The sequence below is a fragment of the Sinohyriopsis cumingii genome, chromosome 14 (assembly GCF_028554795.1).
Source record: "Sinohyriopsis cumingii isolate HCF-2022 chromosome 14, ASM2855479v2, whole genome shotgun sequence".
Lineage (NCBI taxonomy): Eukaryota > Metazoa > Mollusca > Bivalvia > Unionida > Unionidae > Sinohyriopsis > Sinohyriopsis cumingii.
Genome location: NC_142974.1, coordinates 127,638,562 through 127,663,874, shown reverse-complemented (window position 1 = coordinate 127,663,874; position 25,313 = coordinate 127,638,562). Strand labels below are relative to the sequence as shown.

At 34.6% G+C, this 25,313-nt stretch overlaps 3 protein-coding genes across 3 annotated transcripts; all 3 read right to left on the bottom strand.

Moving 5' to 3' along the window:
- Positions 1-933: 933 nt before the first annotated feature.
- Positions 934-6,849, bottom strand: LOC149784812 (uncharacterized). The gene has a single exon (XM_089932819.1). It carries the CDS (start codon positions 6,763-6,765, stop codon positions 4,960-4,962), a length of 1,806 nt encoding a protein of 601 aa, XP_089788945.1. The 5' UTR covers positions 6,766-6,849; the 3' UTR covers positions 934-4,959.
- A 5,802-nt stretch (positions 6,850-12,651) lies between these two features.
- LOC149784811 (KRAB domain-containing protein 2-like) lies at positions 12,652-13,032 on the bottom strand. The gene has a single exon (XM_089933058.1). The coding sequence runs from the start codon at positions 13,030-13,032 to the stop codon at positions 12,652-12,654; it is 381 nt and encodes a 126-aa protein (XP_089789184.1).
- A 262-nt stretch (positions 13,033-13,294) lies between these two features.
- On the bottom strand, positions 13,295-23,463 carry LOC149784810 (uncharacterized). Its single transcript, XM_089933057.1, has 4 exons — positions 23,272-23,463; positions 14,382-14,501; positions 13,881-13,985; positions 13,295-13,513 (listed from the first exon to the last, which is right to left on the bottom strand). Exons 1-4 carry the CDS (start codon positions 23,461-23,463, stop codon positions 13,295-13,297), a joined length of 636 nt encoding a protein of 211 aa, XP_089789183.1.
- Between the last annotated feature and the right edge of the window lie 1,850 nt (positions 23,464-25,313).

The following is a 25,313-nucleotide window of genomic DNA, read 5'->3' as shown; positions in this document are numbered from 1 at the left end:
CTTTGGCCAAGTAGTTTTTAGTTTTCTTCCCATCAATAATTCAGCTGGGCTATATCCATTTGGAAATGGTGTTGCGCGATATGTCAAAAGAGCTATGTAAAGATCTTTTACTTTTTTAATAATTCTTTTAATTGTTTGAACAGCTCTTTCGGCCAGACCATTTCTCTGTGGATATTTTGAACTACTTGTAATATGCATGAATCCATAATTTGTTGCAAATTCTTTGAGTATTGCAGACCAATATCTGCAATTAATACTTCTGGTATAACTAGTTGCATAAAGACTGATTTGAGATGATTGACTATTGCTTTTGAACATGTGCCTTGCAATTTCGCTATTTCCATGTATTGTGAGAAATAATCAATCACCAAGAGATATGTTTGACCATTCAGTTGCTGGATCACAGTGATTTGTCCGAAACGGAAAAATCATAATGGTACAATCAATTGTTGCGACTTCAACTCTTTCACAAGAAATCTTCAGACGATACAGCTCAGCCTACTCCGAAAGATTGTAAGACCCTGATGAAAAGTCCACAACCACCACCAACCCCCACTTGCGTACTTTTAAGTGTGAAGTTTCAACTGTACAGAAAAAACCATGACAGGTCCCTGCAACATTGGATATAAAAATGCACTGGAATCTATTGTTACCTAAACAAATCCTTGTTTCGTATTGAAAAAACACCCCAACAGTGCATTGTTATATCATAATCTGCTTACGCTGGTGTCCGGCCTTGGTACTGTATGCTGTAATATAACCAAAATAGCCATGCAACTGACTAGCTACAGTCGACCACTTCTGAAAGCGAGAATGGGAAATGACTACAGTCGACCAAACGAAAGCAATTTAAAAAAAAAAATGTAACAGAAAAAGTAGTTTTCATGCAGCTTCAATGAACAGAATATGATGGAATAATGGATAACAGAAACATAACATTTATACAAATTTTAATTGAATATAAATATAATATTGAACAGACATCTGTATTCTACGTGCTGCTCCTGCAAAACAGAAATGTCGAGAAACAGGAAAATATCAAAGCTGGAGAAACACATTGACACTAAGAGAATAGACACAAATGAAAGATCATTTTTAAAATGCTGCCATAAAAAAGGAACACGGAAGATTGACCTGTCTGAAATACCAACAGAGAGACCACCCACAATGTCCATAGTAACGGTAGCTATAGACATAAGAAACAAAGATTTCACCAAGTTAGTAAAAAAGGAAAGGAGACAGAGGATATATATTGAGGCCAAAAGGGAATGAACCAATTATACCATATGGGAGACTATCAATAGGAGGAGAAACAGCATTAGTCAAAGAACAGGAACCCATCATGAGGAAAATCAAAAGAAAACAGCAGAACTTCAAGTATCAGATTTACTTCTTGAAATCCTACTACATGTAGAATCTGGAGTTATGCTCTTTGACCAGAAATTCCAAACCAAAGTTACAAGGGCTAGAATGGACACCAACCCAGGATATCCAACAAAAATGGAATCAGAATATTAGAAATAGAAAGAGAAAAGCTCTTCACGATGAAAAAGTTCTCTTTTGCAACAAATGTGTAAAAGTAGGACACTGCCTAAGAAGTGCCCAATACAACAAAAGCAGACAAAACAACAAGAGACAACTCACATAAGTGAGCTAATGATCTTTCTCAAGCAGAGTTGGCAACAACAACAAACAGAGAAAGAAAATGATAAACAGTAACAGAAACAGCAACTAACTTAACAACACAAGGGAGAAATAAGATAAGGCAAACAACAACAACAATCATACGAGCAACATAAAGAAATACAAAAAGATAAACCACAGAGTCAACAACAAAAGCAAGGAAAAACAGCAAATGCAAACCAAAATAAGCAAACAGCATCAATGACAGGGACTGTAGAACAGAGACAGGAACAAAAAAAAAAAGAAAAAAACAAGAAAAAGGCAAGATCATTAAATCTGGAAAATCAAAATGAAGATCAGTCAAAAACAACATCTCAGGAACAAAGTGAAAATGGAAAGGAAGAAAGAATACTACATGCTTGCCTGTGATGAGATATTAGAAGAAACAGAATATGACAGTTGAGATATAGCTGTTTTATCTTAACTTATAATACAATTAAAAGGACCAACTAAAAAAAAAAATCCGCAAGGACAAACTTTAAACCAATCAATTAAACAATCCAAACAAATATACAAAAAATTAAATATTATAATCATTAAAGAACACAAAAACCATAACATACAAGGAATATAGCATACACTAGTGCCATTGGTATAGAATACATATTAAGCCTTTGGGTAATATTAGTTTGGGAGGAGAATACTTTGGATGGTCTGAAAAGATCAGATGGCAGAGATTCCCCCTCCCCACAAAAAATGAAATGTTGGGATGATAATATATACATTTGTCACGAACCAAGTCAGAGGTCAACTGTCTTGAAAGGCCACATTTGCTTTTTGACAATAATCTAATTAGCCTTAAGAAAGCTCTGATCTACAGAATAAATTATCTGTTTTTACTCTGAAGGTCTTGGAAGGCACTTGTACAGTATTAATACTCATGTAGATTGCTTGTTCAAAAGCTATACACTTTGCATGAACAAATAGAAGCACATGACCTACGTTTTATGTAGCAGCATAAATAGTCATCAGCTACCACTCAAGCTGATTTGTAAATACATCTCTGGTTAAATATACAAAATTAAACAATGGCATAACATGAGTACAATGTTTTTTTCATCTTAAAGAAACTAAGAATGTAATATTATATTTAAATCTACTTAGTTCAAATAGTTGGTGTCAACTGATTCTAGTTATATGGATGGAGTGAGTTCTTTATGAAAATGTGACAAATTCATATTACCACCACATCAACTAACTGTGAAATGGATGGTACTGTTTTATTGATATAAAAACGACCAAAACCTCTCAGACGGTATAAATATTTTCAACCTGAATGGAAAAACATGGAAATTTTTCCAAAACCATTGTATATTTATACCTTTGTTGTAGGGTTTAACGCCATTTTTCAGCACATGATAGGCTATACATGGCAGCCAGTATTAATGGTGGAGGAAAACCCCTGGAAAGAACCACCAACCCACGAGAAGCTACTGGCAAGCTTTCTCACATACCCACATTGGCTGAGCCTGAGACTCGAACCCACGCAGATAAAGGTGAGATGGCAATGATCCGTAACGGAGAGTGCATTAAACCATATGGCCACTCGGGGCCCCTATTTTTATACCTTTAATATATTATATTATAATATTATACAAATATTGATGACATACAAATTGTACCCCATTGAAAGCAAAGAAGAAGACATACAGTAGACACACAAGCAGATGTCACAACTATTCAGAATTTAGAGTCCCTCTTCCCAACCTCAAGAAAATGGTCATTCTTAACAGCATGTAAAGAGAAGCATAAATAAAATAACACACTGAAATCTACAGCTCTAATTAAAAGCAGACTGCAAAGCAAATTTTTAGCATTAAAACTAATTGCAAATGCTTTTAATGTTTATTCACTAGTATGTAATGACATGCCTCTTCAGAGCAAAAGTCTGCCAAAACATTTTATTACAAGCTTCTGCAATTGAAAGGTTTCTCTCCAGTGTGTATTTGAGTAGTTTCTCTCCAGTATGCATTCTCATGTGCATTTTCAAATCACTAATTCACCTAAATATTTTTTGATGGATTCCACATTTGATTGGTATGTATCCTCATGTGCCTCTTTAAATCACTACCCTGATTAAACATTCTAGCAAAAACTTCACATTTACAAGATTCTTCTCCATTATGTATCATCATGTACAACTTCAAATTACCATTCTAATATTTTAGCGCAAACTTTACATTTGAATTCCAGTATGCATTTTCATGTGCGTCTTCAAATTAACCACTCTGATAAACATTTGACCAAAATCTTCACAAGAATACTGGACAATCAGTAAAACTTAGCATGTATGCAGTAAAATACATAGGCCTGTGCTTCTGCCGGAATATACAAAAAACTCCAAATCTGAATGGTTCTCTATTCCATGTTTGAATCTGACTGTACTTCCTCAAATTACTCTCCACACAAATATTTTATCACAATGCTTTTCACATTTGAATTTCTTATTTTAGTTGCTTATTTCCAGTTTGTATTCTCATCAGCATATTTAAATTCTCTGGGCACTGTAAACATTATCTGATGTCCAGGTATTTTTTTTAAACCACTTCCCAAATTCAAGAAATTAAATTATCATGCTGAACATTATACAGTATAAATACTATAATCTGTCTTGAAAGACCACCCATTCTGCCAAAATATAATGGTCTCTCAAGAAAGGTGGTCTCTCATAACAGATTGTAACACTATATAAGCAATAAATCAGTACATGGAGATTCTGGTCTCTCAAGACAGGTGGTTTCTCATAGCAGTGGTCTCTCAAGACAGGCTTTACTGTATATATAGTGAAACATATATAAAAATATTCCAAAGTAGAAGCCAAATTCAAGGTAATTTTTCAGAGCTAAAAGTAACCTGTCAATGATTTTAACATTTATTCTCTAGTATGTATGTTCATGTGTCTCTTCAAATTAATACTCTGAAAAAACATTTTACCACAAATTTCACATCTGAATGGCTTATCTCCTGTAAGATTCATCATGAGTCTCTTCAATGCATTAACTAAAAGAAGATTTCAAAGCAAATTTTTAGAATTAAAATAAATGCCAATGCTTTTAATGTTTATTCACTAGTATGATCACGTCACTTCAGAGCAAAACTCTGCCTAAAACATTGTATCACAAACTTCACATTTCAAAGTGTTATCTCCATCATCATATGCAACTTTTCTGCACAAACTTCACACATGAATGGTTTATCTCTAGTATGCATCATCATGTGGGCCTTAAATGTACCCTCAAGTGTAAACATTTTACCACAAAGTTCACATTTGAATGGTTAACATCCAGTATGAATCAGCATATGCCTCTTCATATCAGAACTCTGCATAAATATTTTCCCACAAACTTCACATTTAAATGTGTTAACTCCAGTATGTGTACTCATGTGCCTCTTCAAAGCACTACTCTGACTAAACAGTTTAGCACAAACTTCACATTTGTATGGTTTATCTCCAGTGTGTATCATCATGTGCCTCTTCATATCAGAACTCGTCGTAAAAGTTTTACCACAAACTTCACATCCGAATGGCTTTTCTCCAGTATGCAGTCTCATGTGCGTCTTCAAACTACTGCAATGCTTGAACATTTTATGACAGATATTACATTCAAATGGTTTCTCTGCAATATGTACCCTCATGTGGCTCTCCAAATCCCATTTCCGAGGAAACGTTTTGGAACAAACTGCACAAATAAATGGTTTATCTTCATTTGGCATCATCAGCATATAAATATTCACATTCTCCATACATGTTTCATCACAAACTTCACCTTTAACTGGATTCTCTTTAGTATGCAGTATCATGTGTTTCTTCAAAGAAGTATTATGACTAAACATGTTAGCACAAACTTCACATTTGAATGGTGTATCTTTAGCATCTGTTCTCATGTGCATCGTCAAATTACAACTTTGCTTGCACATTTTATGACAGATTTTACATTGAAATTTTTCATCTCCAACATGTATCTCGTTGTGCCTCTCCAACTCATTGCTCTCACTAAATAATTCACCACAAACTTCACATTTGTATGGTTTATCTACCATATGGCTCGTCATGTGCCTCTTCAAACTACCATTCTGTGTAAATATTTTATTTAAAGCTTTACATTTAACCTGCTTGAATCCAGTACACATCGTCAAGTGCATCTTCAAATGAGACTTCCACAGAAACAGTTTATCACAAGCGCCACATTTGAATGTTTTAACTCCAGTATGTAAACTCAAATGTCTGTTCAAATTAGCACCCTGAAAAAACATTTTATCATGAACTCCACATTTGAATGGATGAACTCCAGTATGTTTCACAATATGCATCCTTAATCTACTACGCTGATAAAACATTTTATCACAAACTTCACATTTGTATGGTTTACCTCCTGTATGTCTCATCTTGTGAATCTTCAAATTAGAAATTCGTGTAAGAACTTTATCAGAAACTTCACATTTGTATCCATCACATGCAGTGTGTCTACTCATGTGTCTTTTTAACTGACCTCTCTGAATAAACATTTTGGCACAAATTTCACATTTAAATTTGTTATCTCCAGTATGTATCTTCATGTGCATCTTCAAAGTATTATGCGTGAACATTTTATCACAAACTTTACATGTCAATGTTTTAGCTCCACCATGCATTATAATGTGTCTCCTTAAATTACCAACCCTACTAAATAAGTGATCACAAATTTCACATTTGTATGGTTTATCGCCAGTATGTATCATCATGTGATCCTTCAAAGTACCACTTTCCCTAAACAGTTTATCACAAACTTCACATTTGAATGGTTTATATCCAGTATGTATCATAGTGTGCCTCTTTAAACCACTATTATCCTTAAACATTTTATGACAAATTTCACATTTGAATGATTTATCCCCAGTATGTACTTGCATGTGTTTGTTCAAAGAATAACTGTGCCTAAACATTGTATTACACACTTCACATTTGAATGGTTTGTAACCAGTATGTATCATCATGTGCCTATTAAAGTGACTCTTAAACTCTTTATTACAAATTGCACACACGTTGCATTTTAACTGTTTATCCTCAGCACGCATCATCACGTGTATCCTCTCCCTGGACATCTATCCGTGGAAAATGTGTCTTCTAATCGTTACTGTACCTTGATCACAAGCTTCACTTATCAATGTGTATGCCAGTGACTATAGTGTTATTGGGCTCCAACTTGGAATACGCCATTTCTCGAGAAATTGCGTGCAACAACTTGGAATTTCTAATTGTTGCGCTCTTTCTCGAGAAATTGCGTGGTAGTTGGCTCCAACTTGGAATAGCCATTTCTCGAGAAATTGCGTGCAACAACTTGGAATTCCACATTAATCGGCGTCTTTACTTTTGTAGATTCTAAGCACTAGTCTGCTATTTAATTATTTCATATTAGTTTTCAATGATTTATATATTTGTTTAAAATCTTTATATTTATTTAATCTGATTTTTGTTTCCATGGCATTTTTTTATATGTTAAATATGTTTCCAAAAAATATTTGTGCTTAAAATATATGTAAAAAATTTTAATAAAATAATAATATATTTTATTTAGATGTATTTTGTATTCTTTGTTTCTTTGTGTCTTCTGCCATTGTTTTTACAAATTAATCCTTTTAAATATCATTGTAACTCTAGGAAAAGTCTTGAAACATATGCATGCAACATTTTGGAATTTAGTACTGGAAAGATGGATTTAAATGTAGAAAATGTCTCAAGTGGAGATGTAGCACAAGATTAAAATCTGGAACATATTAAACATCTCAAGAGACTATTACTGTTGCCCCATAGGGTTATATTTCACAGCCTCGGGTGTTTATTCTAAGTTGTTGCATCATGTCACCATACCTTTTTTTTTAAATTTTAGTTCTGAAAAGACTAATTTCAAGGTAGGAGATACCTAGAGGGGAGATGTTGCATAACATTAATAGTAGGAAGATATTAAATGTCCAAAGTATCTATTACTATTGACCCATAGACTTGTATTTCACAGTTATGGGGGTTAACTTCAGTGAATGTTGTGTGATGCATACATGCCATTTTAAAAAAAAAATAATTCTTTAAAATTATATTGTAAATATAGGAAAAGTCTTAAACGGAGTTGTTGCAGATATTGAATATTTGGAACATATTAAAGGTCTAAGGATCTTGCTATTGTTGTCCCACTGAACTTATTGGAGTTATTCCAAGTTGTTGCATGATGCTTGCATGCAACATTTTGGAACTGAGTACTGGAAAGATGGATGGATGGCCAGTATGCTATGAGTGTCTTGTGTATATAATACTTTTAAATTCTAAAAATAATCAGAAATGACCTGTGTCCCTCTAAATTTTATCAAGAAAAGAAAGAAAGAAACAAAAGGGAAGGAAAGAAAGAGGAGCATTATGTTTATTAGTTTATTAGTAAGCATTGGGTTTCCCATTTTATATATGGTTGGTTAAATTTTATTGATTTAGTTGTATTATGTGTGAGGTACCGGAAGATCATTGACTGCAAAATAGGTAGGATTCATTTTCTCAAACAACAACTAGGTTATTATTTTAATTATTTTATTTGTGATATTATTTACAGCTGTATAAACTTTAAAAAACAGCAAGATATTCACATATCAAGAACAAATTTTCTGCTGACAACTGTCTTGGATGAGAACTTCAGCCTTAAGGTAGGAGATTCCTTCAACAGCTGCCATGATGTGTATCAGTACCTTGAAGTAAATTTTAATAAAAACACATTATACAAGATCATAGAGTTTATAGTTACCACAATGAAAGCGTGTGGTCAGGTATTAAAAATAGATAAGTAGTATAGGAGTCCTCCATGAGGAAAGTACAGACAAGGACGTTATGGGGCTATGTCACATGGCGCTACGCGAAGTGAACAGGCCCATAAAAGAGTCTGGAGAAGAAGAAAAAAACTCAAATGGACAACATATTTTATAGATATACCTTCATCAGATTACCTGTACCCCTCCCTTTATTTCTTCTTCCTTTACACATACTAACATAATGCAGCTGCAATGCTGCGCAAATACCCCGAAAGGGAAGACTATTGAGAATTTTTTTTTCCGACCTTTTGGCATATTTTAAAATGGGTGGACATGCTCTAGATGGGAGATATACAACAAATATTGACAATGCCCAATTCACATTTGACCATTAGTGAGGTCCGGATATTTTCAGTAATTCATGTCACATTTCATTATTCTTCACAAGGTAACAACATGCATAAACAAAGTGGTTCTAGTAGTGGTATTTCATTCTTCGTAGGTCTAGGAAAAATAGTAAATATAATTGCTTGCTTTTTGTCTTCTTTACCTCAGGAAACAGCACTAAGTCGATTATTTTGGTGTTCATTGGATTTAGAATCAATTCCTCTATGAACTTTCGTAGGGCTGTAACCTGGAAGCAAAAAATCAACAATTGTATCATTCACTTCAGTTCATTCTTGTTTAGAAAAAAAATTTAGTGAGTGAAAGTCATGAAACTACTTTGAAACCTAGTTTGTCCATCGTGAACAATAAAATTATTCACATAATGAGAGGTGAAAGCTATTATCTCAATACTGCCCTGGTTGAGCCTTGTACTTGATCATGATGTGCTCGAACAAAATCTATACATGAACTTTTTGAAAGCAAAACATGAGTTGATCATTGGATAATTATATTATTAACATCACCATACTAACTTCATAACACATGTAGGATCATATATGTTTTGCAACACAATTTCTCGTTATCTGCCGTCATTATTGTATAGATGTAAATTATAATATGCATACTTACTACACTTTCATTCGGAATCTCTCATTCTCCATGACTTTGATATCTTTGAATATGTTTTGACCACAACATTCTATCAAATAAGTATAAAAAAGTAACATTTATTACAAAGGTTCTTTTTCAGAAGGCTCCCATGTACAATGTTATCTAGATTATAGTTTCAGCATAAGTCTCTGTTATAATATTATGTTGAGGGTGTGCATTTTCGGTATCTTGTGGAAAACTGACAAATACTGGCTTGTGCAGAATAACCAATTTTTATTATCACTAATCCATGTTATAGCAATACAGAGTTGTGACCCACTGTCAAGAAATTGCTACCTACCTTGAGTTGACTACTCTGCTTTTTCAAAAATACATTGATCAAGGATGTGTTATTGAACACTGGAAACCTGAAAGTTAACAAAATGTAGCTATTATACATTCATACAGTAATTGATATATCAAGCATCATCATATTCATTATCATCCTGGATTTTCTGCATTAACAAGATATTGGCATTATGCAAGCAATGTTGCCCCCCAGGTAATACCGCTTTGTAAAACAATTATATTTTAGTGTGTAATGCAATAAACAAGAAAGATACTAATTCTGATTTACTGTTTCCATGTGAATGGATGGATTCTATCACAGTAACTTTCAAACTCTTACTAATCTCACTTACTGTTTCAACTGGAATGGACGGATTTTATCACATCCACATGTGGATTCCTTTTCTTGGTAGTGTTTAAAACTGTGTCTGCCTATGCAGGCACAGTGTGCCCATCGACAGCACACAATACAAGCCACCCATCCCATGCTGTCATCTTCATTGCATACTCCAAAAGAGTCACAGATGCACATGTCCATTGCATCTTTTTCTTTTGGTGTGAATGGTATGGCTGGTACCAGTTGACTAAGCCTGAAATAAGGAATGGAATCAAGCATACATACACTACCATCTACTGTATACATTATGTGTCATAAGAAAAATCTACATGATACAAATATGAACATTAATAATGTTCAATGACAAACAGCAACACATTCATGTCATTGAAGATAGCTATTGTTTCAATGGAGTACAGTAGTTTTAAAGAAAAGTAGGTGCAGGCAGTTTCTCCACTATTCATGGTGGAACTGAAAAGTTATTATTAATAAAAGTACTAGAAATTGTATGGGCGTACGAATACCGAATATTCCCATCAACAGACGGCAACTGTACTGGTACTCTAAGCAGGATGATCTCTTCTCCAATGCCAAATATTTCTTGGGGATAAATGTCTTCATTATAGTTTCTAACGGCGATCTTTTTCCTGAGTAACCCAGCCAAAGACATGAACTGTACCTGGGCTGTAAATAGAAATCATTTTGGGCATAAGCGATACAAAGTAAAACATGTTTATTATGTTTTTGTTTATTCAGGACCTAATGTTCATTGCATATCTTGTCATCAATATTTGCTATAATTTTACAAGGATTCATTACTTCATTACGCCTTCAGGTATGTTACTTCTATAATAACTATTTGTAAACAGTAGATCCATGAATGCAACAAGCTATGTTTTGATCAAAGTAGACAGTTACCCAAATAACTTAGGGTATGTTTTCGAACGCGTTTCTGGATTATATTTGATATGCCTCTCTTAAGACAGCTACTAATGATCATGGTTTACCTTGCACAACATTAAAATCCTCTAGTTGTACCTATCATTACACCAGGGGAGATGTGAATGATATCCCCATTCCTTTCCATACACAGTTCGATAGAAAGATGCTGTAAGCAGTTTGACTTTTAATGCTTGTACCAACGATCAACCTGCATCTTACCTCAACTTGGGGTTCAAGGCTGGCATTCTCATTCTCATCCTCTGGTGCACTGGCAGTCTGTCAAAAAGTACGTAAATAATTAATATCTAATATCATTCATGAAAGCTGGTGTCTTTATAATAAGAAATTGGTCTCAAAAAGGAGCAGGATAACATGTACATCAGAGTTTGTTTCTTAAATAATCAGGAATCTTATGACTCTCTAGCTGTACCTATCATTTCACCAGGGGAGATGTGAATGATATCCCCATTCCTTTGCAACACAGTTCGATAGAAAGAAGCTGAAATCAGTGAATGTTAACGCTATTACTAACGATCAACAACGTGCATCTAACCTCTACTTGGGCTTCATGGCTGACATTCTCATCTTCTGCTTCTGGTCCATTTGTAGTCTGCCAAAAAAATACACAGAGCATAAATGTCTCATTGACAACAGCTAGATGAGTTAATGGATGCCATTTTATAGCTTCCAACATCTTAAGAATATGATATACTGAAAAACCAAGTGATGAATATTATGAATACTTTTTTAAAAAAATCTTTCTTCCCAAAAATATATGTGATGGAAGTTATATTTTTTCTGCATAGTTTGCCTAGAGTGAAAACAAAATCCTTGGGCCAGCCCTAATTAAAGTGAAACTTTGGTGCCAAATCATTAATGCTGTACCAAACATTTCAAGCAAATACTTAGTAGTTGGAGAAAATGGCTTTACAAAGAAAAATGATTACTCTTTAAGTGAGGGAATAATAATAATAATAATAATACAGTTTTTCTTACTCCAGCATAGCTGTGGTCAAGCAACAGGTCACATTCTTGGCTATCCTCTTGTGACTCTTCCACATCTACCTCTTCTTGGGCAATCACTCTGGCAGGCCGTCCAAGTGGTGGTGGGGATGGTGGTTTTTCCCAAATACACACCCATATGGTGTCATCTTTATCACCCTGCTCACTATGGTGTTGAGTTGATCTGAAAGTGTTTACCGACATTTGAAAGATAGTACCATATACTAACACTTTTCTTTGAAATGGGCTTTAAAAAAGTACAACCTGGCAACATAATGTGCAGAGAAAGGCTACAGTCTTGAACACCAGTTTTAAGTGCACATCATTGCTTCATGGTGTCTTGTTAACATTTAGTTTGGTTGGTTACATCAGTGCCAGAAATGGATATGATATGTGCTTTATTCGGTATGACCATTTTACTAATTGAAGCTGTTGATGGTCAATCAACATTGTACCTATAACATGAGCTCTTTGATAACATGTGGAGGATGTAACTAAATGAAGCATAAACTTTATCAATGGATAAATACAGCACATATTAGACATTGATCTCATGCAATCAAACTGTCAACTGAATCACTTAACCTAAACAGAAACTAACATTGTATGAGAGGAAGCCACATATGCCAGGGAGCTGGGCCATCACCATGATAGGTGGCCTCCATTGCTGCAATTTTCTCCTCCAGTACCCGATTCTCTCTCTCCACCAATCCTTGAGACTGAGGATGACAGGTACGTCCATGAACAACATCACTTGACCCTGGCCACTGCTGCAGGAGTCTATCAAGAGCTCCAAACTCTGATCCATTATCTGTATGCAGAATGGCTGGTATTCCAATGATGCTAAACATATAGGACAAAGCGAGATTAACCTCTGCTTGAGTCTTCTGGACCAGTGGTGCCAGTAAGTGGAACTTACTGAAGTGATCCATCAGGTGGAGTATATACTTATAACCACCTGATGGCTTCCTCGTCATGTCGACAAGGTCAACCGCAAATATTGATGTAAAATTATTAATGATTTTTATCAACCATGTTTTTCTGCTGTTTTCATAAATTGCCAAATAGCAAATGTATATTTCGTTTGTTTGTATTTTTTTTACAACAATATGAAATAAAAATAATGATCCATAGTGATTAGGAAAAATGTTAACAAGTATGAATTTCCTATAATTTTGGTATGGAACAGGAGATAATAGAACTATCTTTGTACATGATATATACAGATAAAGGTATTTATCAATTAGTGATATTACTGTTACACATATATAGACTCAGAAATGCAGCAAGGTTATTAACCATTGTTGAACACACCTGATAACGAGAGAACAAGCCCTGGCTGATTATAACTCTGGGTGGGGCTTGTATAACTTGTGCCTTATTCCTACTGAATGTCCTGCACATGCTGATATACTTTTGAACAGCACTTTTGGGCAGGCCTTCATATTGATCAGCAACCTGGGTAAAAAAAATAAAGTACATAGCTTATCAAGAAAATGTAGTCCCAAAATATGTGACAAAGTTATGTATAGAAATAGAAATATTATGAGACAGTTTATTTTTTTAAATATGACATCATATTTATCAAATATAAAGAAACTAATTTGATAATAATAATAATATTAATAATTATGCCAGTCTTCAATTTGGCTAAAAATATAATGCATATTGGTGTCACCGGCCAGTACGAAATAAACCAACTGGTCAAGGCACGGATTTCTGATACCTTGTGTATTTTTACTCATTCTTTCCCATGTAGAGTGGTCTGATGGAGTGTGTTTAATGTTGGATGGATGAAAGCATAATACATTTTATTGTATTATACCTTGTGTAGCATTACGCGTTCCTTCCCATGGCCAGTGGCCTGATGGAGTGCCTTTAATGTTGGATGAAAGTCCTCGACGGGTACTACAATCAGTCGGCCACTTGTCTGAAAATATTAATTGCAAGATTTGATAAGAATTAGGCATCAAATGGAATAAAAATTCCAGGCCTTGTTATAGCCATTACTCACTTGATTAAAGCAGGCCTCATTACACTGATTACAGGCCTTGTTACAATACTCCAGGTGTTGATACAATGATTATTGACAAGATCTTTCAGGGCCTAGTCACAGTGATTGCTGACTTGATAACTACATGCCTTTTTACAATGTTTACTGACCTAATTACCACATGCCTTGTTGCAGTGATTGCTGATTATTTCCACCCTTGCCATAGTTAATAATAACTCGATTACTATAGAACTTGTCATAATGATTTCTGACTTGATTACTTTGAGTCTCATTATAGTGAATGAAAGTTGTAAATTTTTCTCCTTAACTTACATGAGCTGAAGTTGCTCCCGAGATTTTTTGGTCTCGGATTCGCTTGGGTACAGCCAAGACTCTGGTATGGACCCCATCTTCTCCTGGTATGGACATTGATCCATAACCCTTCTGCTGAACCTGTTAGTATAAGCAAATACAAGTAATCATTGCCAAGTTTTGTCATTTTTTTTATGTTGGTATTCTATTGTTCTCAACCTTCTTTGTCTTCTTTTTTAATTAATAGATCAACAAATAAGACTACTTAAAGAGATAGTTTTGTTTGCTATTTTTAAATACTTTTAAAAATGGTGTATTATTATCATTGTCATTTTTTGCCACCTACAATGCAGTATATTTTATACTGTTTTCATATCTGCATACCTTACCAATTATCAAGGTTCTTATAATTATATCTGATTTGTATCGGTAATTTTAGCATTTGGGTCTTTCAGCTTCCCGTAGATTATTCTGTCTATGAGATTGTGTAGGTACAGTCTTATAATTATATATGACTTCGATTCTTTTCTCCCATTTTCATACAAGTTTGCTTGATTTTCCAGAACTAAACTTTCTGTTGTATACAAAAATATTATGACAGTTAAATTATACTGATATAATGGAAATTCTTTTTAATTAACTTTACTATTTCCATTAGCAACTCCTGTGTGGATACATTATATATATATATATATATATATATATATATATATATATATATATATATACACACACACACACAAACACCCATACATATATAAATATTTTATACATTTCTTGAACTTCTGTGTTTATTTTTTTTTGGGCACCAGACAGATGCCCCCCCCCCCTCACCTAGCCAAAGAATAAAAGTGTTTTTATGTTTCACTGAGTCCCCCAGATATGTTGCTTTGTTTTTTTAAATTTAAACAGAATTTCGATCAAAAATTTTAAATGAATTTTTGACGGGGTATTTATTTCCTAGTGTATTCTATAGGATTGTTCTTCCGAGTCGGTTTCGATCACCTGACTCGGAGTCCCTCTCCTAGTATCTTTGTTACCTTGGCTAAAGGTTGCCTACGTCCCGTGTTTGCTATGTGTGAATGTGCTATATGTTTGTTCGTGCTATGGTTGTGTTCGTGTTGGGACAGCCGTCTATATCGAATTCTTCCCCAGTTGTCCTGTGATCCTTATAACATGGATCTTCTAGATTTTGTACATATTTATATTTCCAAGCTTTTAGAATAAGAATTTTGAATTTTGGGCGAAGTAACGGTGTAATAATAATTTTTTTTTTTTTGGGGGGGGGGAACTACTATTGTTTTAGTGTGTGCTATGTGTGTGTCGTTCTTCGCAAATCTATATTCTGCTGAGGTCAGCTGTGTTCGAGAGAGCTCCATATTTACTTTATTGTTTTTACTTCACTCTCTCGAACTTGGCTACCTTTATTTATTTATTATGTTTCCGAAAAGGGTTGCCAAAGATTATATTTCCTATACAGCTGAGTGACAGTATAGGTGTTAGTATAGATTTGTTTATTTTGTGTTGTATGTCTACTTTTCCATGTCGTATGTCTGTTCCTTCCTTCCTAGCTCCATGTGAGTGTAGGTCTCTGTCCTATAATTCTCAAAGATAAAAGAAAGGTATTAGTATTCAATATACATTTGCTTAAGTAGAAATGGAGAGGTATACGTTCTACTATTATCTATCAAGAGTAGGCAGGAGTAATGTCCCATTGGGGTAACTACCGTTGGTAGTTATCATTACATATGCCTCTCACTTTAGTTTATTTTCCTATGATTATTATTTGGCCACAGGCCATCATTGTTGTAACGATATAGTCAGTAATTTTATACAGCGTATTTTTAGTAAAATTTCCATCAAGATATAAAATGCTTTGTTGTTTATATTTATCTGTTTTGTTTATTTCAGCTATTACCTTGTCCCTATTTATTTTTGTTTTTTCACATTGTATTATCACATGGAATTTAGAAAACGGGCCTCTTTTACACAGTGGACATTTTGGCGGTACTCTGACCATACGCCGTCTCACTGCAGCCTCTCCTGTCAACCATGCATTGTGCATGTATTTAAAGCAGAGGCTTTGAATTTTAAGGGAGCCTAGTTTCATCCAGTGCCCCCATGCTCTGTCCCAGTTAACGTATAAATTTTCTTTTTCTGCCGTGCTTTTAATATTTTTTGTTACGTCCTCCCTTATCCAGTTATATGTTAAAGTTTCTTCTTTATTCCATAGTTCTTTTTTATCTCTATATTTTATTAGTAAATCTTTAATGCTTTTGAATTTTCTTGGAATTTCTAATTGTTTTATTAACTTATTATTTTTGTAAATATCGTCCCTATTTCTTATGGAGAATCCATAACGGTATATGTAAATACCTTCCCATGGACTCTTTGGTTCTAGTCTTAGCCTCTTAAATCTATTTAAAATATTGCCGGCTTTAAGTAGTATAGGGCTGGGGAGTCCTACCCCTCCCCTTTCTTTAGCTTTATATAGTGTTTCTTTATTAATATAATGAAGTTTAAAATCCCAAATGTAGTCTATTATATTATTATCTATTGTGCTTAATGCTTTGTTACTAATATCTATAGATTTTAAGATATAATTAATATGGGCGTGCATGTATGTTTTCGCTACTTGTACTCTCTCCATTAGGCATAGTGGCGTTAGTGCCCAGATTTTCACATTCTGTTCGATTGCTTCTCTTATTTGTCTGCAGTTCTCCTTCTCTTCATTTTCTCCAAAATTGACTCCCAAAACTTTGACCCTTTTCTTGATTAAATGTGGGGGCAAACCTGGGTGGTTACCTCTCCAGTTTCCTATTTTGAGTATTTCCGTTTTGTCGTGATTAATCTGTGATCCTGATGCTTTGCTAAATCTGTCAAATTCTTGGATCAGGTGTTTAAAGGAGTTATGATCCTTTATAAAGTTTGTACAATCGTCGGCGTGTTGTAACATTTTCACTTCTTCTTTTATATTCAGTATTTTAATACCTTCAATATCTTTATTTAGTTTAATGCTCATGCTTAGTATTTCAATCGCTATTACATATAATAGCATAGATAGTGGGCAGCCTTGCCTCACCGATCTTTTAATATCAAATTTACCCGTCTTTGCTCCATTCACCTGCACTCTTGAAGTTATTTTTTTGTACAGGATTTTGGTCCATATTTGAAATCTGTTTCCAAAGCCAAATTTCTCTAAGACTTTTTGTATATAGTTGTGTTCTAATCTATCAAAGGCTTTTTCTTGGTCCAAAAGTACCATGGCAGCTTTTTGTCCACTATCATTTATATGTTCAATAATTGTTTTTATACTTAATATATTATTTTGTATATCTCTGCCTTTGGGACCACATGTTTGATTTATTTTTATTATTTTCCCCATTTCCTTTTTTGTCCTATTCGCTAAAATTTTGCTTAGTATTTTATAGTCCGTATTTAGGAGGGAGATGGGCCTCCAATTTTTAAGATCTTCCCTATCCCCCTTTCCTTTAAACAGTAGTGTTATTATCCCTTCCCTCATACTCTCTGTCTTTCTAAGTAAAATATTATTATACAACCATTCTAAGATGAGGGACAACTCACCACAGAATTTCGCATAGAAGTCCGTGGTGAGTCCATCTCCACCTGGGGATTTTCCTTTGGTGAGGCTTCGAATACTTTCCACTATTTCTTTTTGCGAGATGAACTCATCACATAAGTCTTTATGTGCTGATGATATCCTCTCGCACTGAATATTTTTTAGATAGTCATCAATTTTGTAGTCTTCAATTTTTTGAGATGTATATATTTAGGTGTAGTATTCCTCAATGTATTTGAGTATTTTATTTTTATCAGTAGTTTTTTCCCCATTAATTTTCAAGGTCTCCATAATTTTTTCTCCCCCCCCCTCCTAATCTCTTCTCGCTTATACAGTCCTTCCGCTTTTTTGTATATATGTGTGAATTTTCCCGCTCTCATTTCTTTACCCCTGATATTTTCTTCTATTATTTTGTTTAGTCTATCGTTTAGTTTTTTTTCCCATATCTGCTGTGTTTTCCCTCTTTAACTGCCGTTCAATTTCCTCTTTCTCCATTTTAAGTTTTTTACTTCTGATATTTGAAGTTTCAATAGCTATACTTTTTATTTTTAATTTAAATTTATCCCATTCTCTAATAATATCCATGTTTCCTCTTTCAATAAACCTTCTTATTTCATTTTTAATTTCGTTTATAAAATTGGGATCCTCCAATAACTTATTGTTAAATTTCCAGCCCCCTTTTCCCCAGTTATTTTTAACTTTAAAATTTACTGTCATGTATATAAGTTTGTGATCAGAGATCTTAAAATCAATAATTCCAGCCTCTTTGTGTGTTTCTTCGTTAAAGTTTGTACACAAGAATTTATCTATTCTACTCCCTTTGTTTATTTTATATTCATATGTATATTGTTTCCTAAGTATATATAACTGTCGGTATACATCTTTAAATGTATGCCTATTTATGAAGTTTTCCATTTCTATCTTAAATCTTATATCATTGATTGTTAGTTCCCCCTCCCTATCTATATTATCCCCTACCCAGTTATAGTCCCCTCCTAATATTACGTCTTCCATTGTATATCTTTCTAGATATTTTGATAGATTTCTAATAAATTCCTGTCTTGGATATTTGTTGGACGGCATATAGAGGTTAATAAAATGTATTTTCCCAATTTTGACATGTAGTAGTCTCCCTTTAAAATCTTTACCCTCTTCTATTCTCTCCCATTGGATTCCTGGTTTATTTTAATTATTGTTGCCACACCCCCTTTCACATCATTCCCCTCAAAGTCATTTTTCAACAGAATTCCATTTAAGTGACTTTCACAAAAAGATAACACATCATTTTTAAAACCATTATGGGTTTCTTGTAAAAAAAGAATATCAAAATTTAGGCTTTTATTGAATATGGCAAGTTTTTCTATATTTATTCCATTTACATTTATTGAGTATACTTGGAAGTTCGTTCCTTCCATTTCTGGTTGCCTCCAGGTTGCCGCATTTATGGTTGCCACTTGATTTTATTTTGATTTTTATTCATAATAATTTTTTTTGATTTTTATTCAACGGGCGCACTGGCTTCAGAGTCTCCCCCCACCCCCGTCAAAAGGGTGGGTGGGGTTTCTTCTGTTGAATTTGTATTTCCTTTGCTTGCTTGTTCAGTCTTGTTCTCTGTCGTATTGTCTTCCATTACTTTTCCTTGCGTATCATCCGTCTCACTCTCGTATTCACGTCCTGTTTCATAATCATCATCATTTCCAGTTTCTTTGTCATTTTCCTGTTCAAATATAGTTTCATTTTCTGTTTCTGTTTCCATTGTTTCTTCTTCGATTGTTTCCTCCCTTTTCTTTTTAGTTATGGTTTCCTTCCTCTCTGACACATTTTTCCTTTCTTCTATTGTATAATCTTCATTTCTTCCAGTTTCGCCCTCCTGGGGTGATTCCGGTCCTGTGGCTGCTTTTCTTTTTATTCTCAACTTTGGTATTGGCGTGGATGTTAGAGGTTGAATTCCTATTAAGTCATTCCCAGTATGGTTATCCGGTTCCTCTTCCTGTGATAAGCATCCGTACCTATTTCTCAACGTTAGTCCCTCTTTGTTGTTTGGGGTTTTTGAAAGTCCGGATTTGTTTGGGCTAAGTACTTTTTGCCACTCCAGTGTCGATTGTTCTTCTCCCCTTATTTCTGTTAAGTCCATATTCGTGAGTGAGCTTGCCGTTACTTCCTAACTTTGCTCTTTTTCAGTTCTGACTTCTTTTATGAGTTTTAGTATCGGATCGGGTTCTTGCATGTTACGATTTAGTGGTGCAGCTGCCACCCTACTTGCGTACGTATCCCTGTGACATCTCCGATCTTGCTCTGCTCCTCTATACCAACTTCTGAGTTTGAACCCCATGACATAGAAAAATAGGGGTATTTTCTTTGCATCTTCTTTTTGCACATAAATAATTCTGTTTCCGGATTTGATCGGCGCAAAACCCCAAATTGTTGCCATCTTGTGGGTTACGACCTTCGCTCCGAATTTCTTTTCAACTTTTAGAACAAGTTGATCTGTATCCACTTCGAATGGAAGTCCCACTATATGAATCTCTGTTAACTTTGGCTCGGTATTTCTTGTAAAGGGTTCTGTCTCCTTTACTACTGCTCTCATCCCTTTTATTTCTATTTCCGTCATTTCTAATAACGGAGTTCGATCTTTTGTGTATATCACATATTTGTTCAGTCCTCCATTTTGAAGCGCGTCTATCTTCCCGATCTCCACACCCATGACATGCATTGCTATCAGTATTTCCGCTTGTCTTGGTGCTTGTGCGGCTCCTTCAAAATCCAAAGTCTGACATCCTGGTGGATGATGCACAAATAGTCGTCTATCTTCTACACTAGTTCTGAAGTACTGGTTCAGTGTAGATCTTGTCATTATATTTCTTTCCTCCATGATTTCCATTGTAGTAAGACAAAGCCTAAATCTCTTGATTAAAGTTCATATAACATAATTCCTTGAAAAAACAGGTACCACACCACTGTATAAAGATTCAATTTATATAAAGTTATTGTAATTTCAATACTAGGGCGGTCGTGTTACAGTAAGTCTCTTGAAATAGAGTAGCACTAATCTCCTTGAGTTGAGTTGAGTTGAGTACTTCTCAAACCTACCTTTGGCTGACCGTCCAACAAAGTTAATATGAACAAAATAAACACAAATGGCAAAACTAACAATACAATACAATAGTGCAAAGTTTCCCAACTGGAAACGTGCACAACAAAACCACAGTTAATGAATTTACAGAAAAAAATATATAATAATACCAAAAAGATCACTTGCCTTCTCACTAGACAGTTTGTTTTGCTCACATCATTTCGATACGTGCCACGATAGCTAATGTAGCTCAGAGCACACACAAAACACGTCTGCTCTCCACGACGATACAGCTACTATATCTGTACTTCTGTATTTGATCCTATATCCTTCACTATCCCTAAATCATGATACAATTCCTCATACATCTTTATAGCTGTTGGTTATTTCTACTGTTTTAAATTATGCATTATTCTAATATAACTCTGGCTTTATCAATTCAGACCATATGTGTATTTATAGTCTATGTAAAATAAATGTTTTCCTTCATTTATTGTTATACGATGTTAAACATACATTGACAATATATTGTTGGTTTCATGTACCTCTTCTATACCACACCTTAATGGTAATAGAGTGTATGATTTCATTGCAATTCACACGCAATAGGGTGTCTGTGTGGTTTTATAGCACACCTTGTCCAGGTAACAAGGAATTTCTGTATTACTGTGAAAACAATTCCATCCATAGTGTGAAATAAATGCACAAGGAAGGATATCAAGCCATGACCAAACTTAATCTCTATTAATACAAATATTCTGTAGGTTTGTTCAAGTAATTGTTCTGTATACAGGTCAGTGTATCAAACTGAAACTGCTGAGGTGACTTGTAGGATGGATAAATCTCATGACACTTGAATTAGCATATTTTAGTCATATACTGTGTTACTCTATGTTCATTTACAGGTTCCAGTTGCCAAGTGATTATGTTGAATATTTCTTACACTGTAAAACTCTTTAAAACATGGTTCCATCTGTGCTAAATGAACTTGAAGGCTGTGATTAATTTATTCATGAGAGCAGATTGTATATTAGACAACATATTAAAATGATTTAATTAAAAAGAAAAAAGATATAAATGGTACTATTATAGATAAAAATGAATTTCTAATATATCATTATGAAGATGATAAAACATTAATTTTGGTTGGATCGGAAAAAGCTCTTACAAAGATATCAGGCCTTAATGTAAACAGAGAGAAAACAAGACTATTATAGGAAGCATGAAAAACAGCTACATCCATTTGTGTATAGAGAATCATTTATGCTGGGTAGTTTATAGTTTCACAATATGAAGCATTATCTTCTCTACAGATTGAAGTCACATAAAAAATATTAATTATGATCGCAAATTAGATGACATCAATAGACTAATGACTCTGTGGTTGTAGATAGTTCTTATCCCCTATGGGAAAAAGATTGTGATAAAATCAATTTCTTTTTTTCAAATTAAATCAGATATTAATAAGTTTACCAATTCCTCCAGATTGGTTCATTATAAAAATTAAATAGTTTAATCTACAAGAACTTGTGGAAAGAATCAGTTGACAAGATAAAATGAAAAATAAATAAAAGTTATGAAGAAGGGGGGCTTGCAATGATTGACTTTAAAAAATGTCATTTGTTCAATCAAAACTACAGAAGACAAGACTTATGTAGAAAATGAATTGTAAGGTAGTCGTTGGGATGGCTACCAATGTACAGGGAATATGAAATTAAAATATAAAAAAATGATTTGCATTATGACCGTGTCTTCGGTGGATGCTACAGCTACAATCAGTAGTCAATACACTATTACAATTCAACTTCTGCCACAATTTAGCTGGGTCTTTACTATTCTCTTCAACTGTGTTACAACAATAGTTAGATTTGCCGCAGAATTCCTCTGCACTTGATTTTTAACTTAAAAATATACTTTTTAAAAAGCAGCATAATTCTTACGGTATGTTCACTGCAAGCTAAGTACAATGTATTTATTAGATAAATTGATTGATGTTATGTAAACATATTTATTAATATTTATTTGCGTAAATCAAAATGAATTTGTTAGGCTTATAAATGTTGATTCCAAATATAAACAAGACAACACGTTTCAAAGTTTTAAATCATTGCTCAGCAATAGCTGTTGAGTTTAGGAAATAAGGAAACTGCATTTTAATAGTCATTAATACAGTTTATAATCTATTTGTACAAGTGAATGTCACAACCTGTTTTAAATTTAACTTTAAACCGATGAAAGCGATGGGAAAATATAATTACTTTATGCTTTAACTTCGCCAATTTCGCTGACGAATTGTTGCAGAAACCTACAACATCTTGAACTTTCCCATCCAGAAGACTGAATACATTATTGACAAACACCTTCGTCACAGATTTATTTGTGGTCTTGTTGCTTACGTATTTTTCCGTATTTTTCCGTGCAGAACGATTCAAAAATATCTCTGTCAACATCCTCCATTCTTAACACTCCAGCAGCTCGGGTCTATTTATATCGGTTAGCAAGGTCACGCAATTTCTCGAGAAAAAGCGCAACAACTCGGGATTCCGAATCGTTGCGTTATTCCAAGTTAGAGCCCAACAGTGTGACGTGCAACGTAGATTTACAGTAACTTCCGCCAAGTGTTGCTGGGTAAAAAAATAAAATAATTAACAAATAAACAATAAGACTATTGACTGCGATTGTAGCATCACTTGTGAAGAATAAAAGCATGCATGTGAATTGTAGCGAACCAGCGTGTACAGAACAGTCCGAGTTTCCTCTGACCTTGCCACCCCATTTTTGATATTTGGACATTTATGTTGGGGTGTAGGGTCTGAGCGCATTCCCTATCGAAAAGTTGGAATTCGCTGACACTATCTGGTGTCGGCATGGGGTAGCCGCTTTCTAGCCGACCGAACACACTTGAACGACCTTTCATCGAGATATGCCTGCATGAAATCGATAGGAATATGATTTATTTTCTCAAAAATCGTTAGCATAGCATTTGTCATGTCTTTAATCCGCTGACAGACTAGACAAAAGTACGTCGTTGCTGAAATTTGACCTGGATCTGGCCATTTGCATTCCGAGTCACATATACAAATCTCGGAATCTACGGGACATGTGGTGAGGTGAGTGGTAATAGACCCTTACGCAATCACTAATACGACGAGCACAATATGTCCGGAAGTCGCAAGGCAGGGTCGGTGTTCACTGGAGGGTTCTGTATATGTGGGTTCTTTTTGATTCCCGTGTTTTCCGAAAAGCAAATGTTGTCGATAACAGTATTTATGAATTTTGAAATAGTATTTGTGCCGTTAGTAGATGAAGTGTTAATACAGTGGACCAACATAAGTTTTTAAAAATTTATTTATTGGGAAGTTATTTAAAAAGTTAATATTTGGACTCACGTATTTTAATTCTAATGGTTTCCTCCTTGTGCGGGGGTGGGGTGGGGTGATGGCTCGGTTTTGCCACTTTGTACATAGAATTTTGAGTCCTATATCCCAAAAAGTAATTAAGGTGCCACGTTGTGTGGCTGGTCCTGATGGCTTTGGGTTTTTAGCCACCCTATAAAGCTAATTTGGGGTCTTACGCTATGCTTATTAAGTTAGGTAATCGAGTCGTTGTGACATTGTGTAGCTGGTCCTGATGGCTGTGATTTAAGCCACCTTAAATTATTTAAATTTAGTGGGCCATTTTTTTTTATTTATTTTTAGATTATGATTTAACTGATCCACTATATCATGATGTGTAGAAAGATGGAAGTTGTTGTTAGTATGGTTGTATCTGTATTAGGAGAAATATTCATGGGGGTGATGTTGCTGCCAACCACTTTGGGATTCCTGTATTTATATTGCGTTGCCTAATGGATCACATTATTAATGCCACCTGCCGCGCCGTACGGAGAAGTAGACACAAGTGTAGCATCGGCCAGCGCACTGGCAAGTACTATCTCTATGTGGTTGATCAACCCTATGCCACCTCCATACCCACCTCACCCTTGGCACGCCTACACAGAAGGCGTTTATTTGAATTCATAGCAGCCTGTATGATAGCGGCACCAAGTACATGATTCGATTGTGTGAAATGTTGTTTCAAGCTTATAATACTATAGAAACGGAATGGGATGGTGGGAAGGGTAGGTGAGAGAGAATACATACTATCTTTATCTGTCTAGTGGAATGCTTGTACTTCTATTGCATTGCTTGACGGATCACTTTTATGATACTGCCCAGTGCCAAAGAGGGACCTTCTGATAGCACTACCAATTCATGATCCGTCAGTGTGAGGTTGGAAGATAATTAAGGTATGTAAGAAT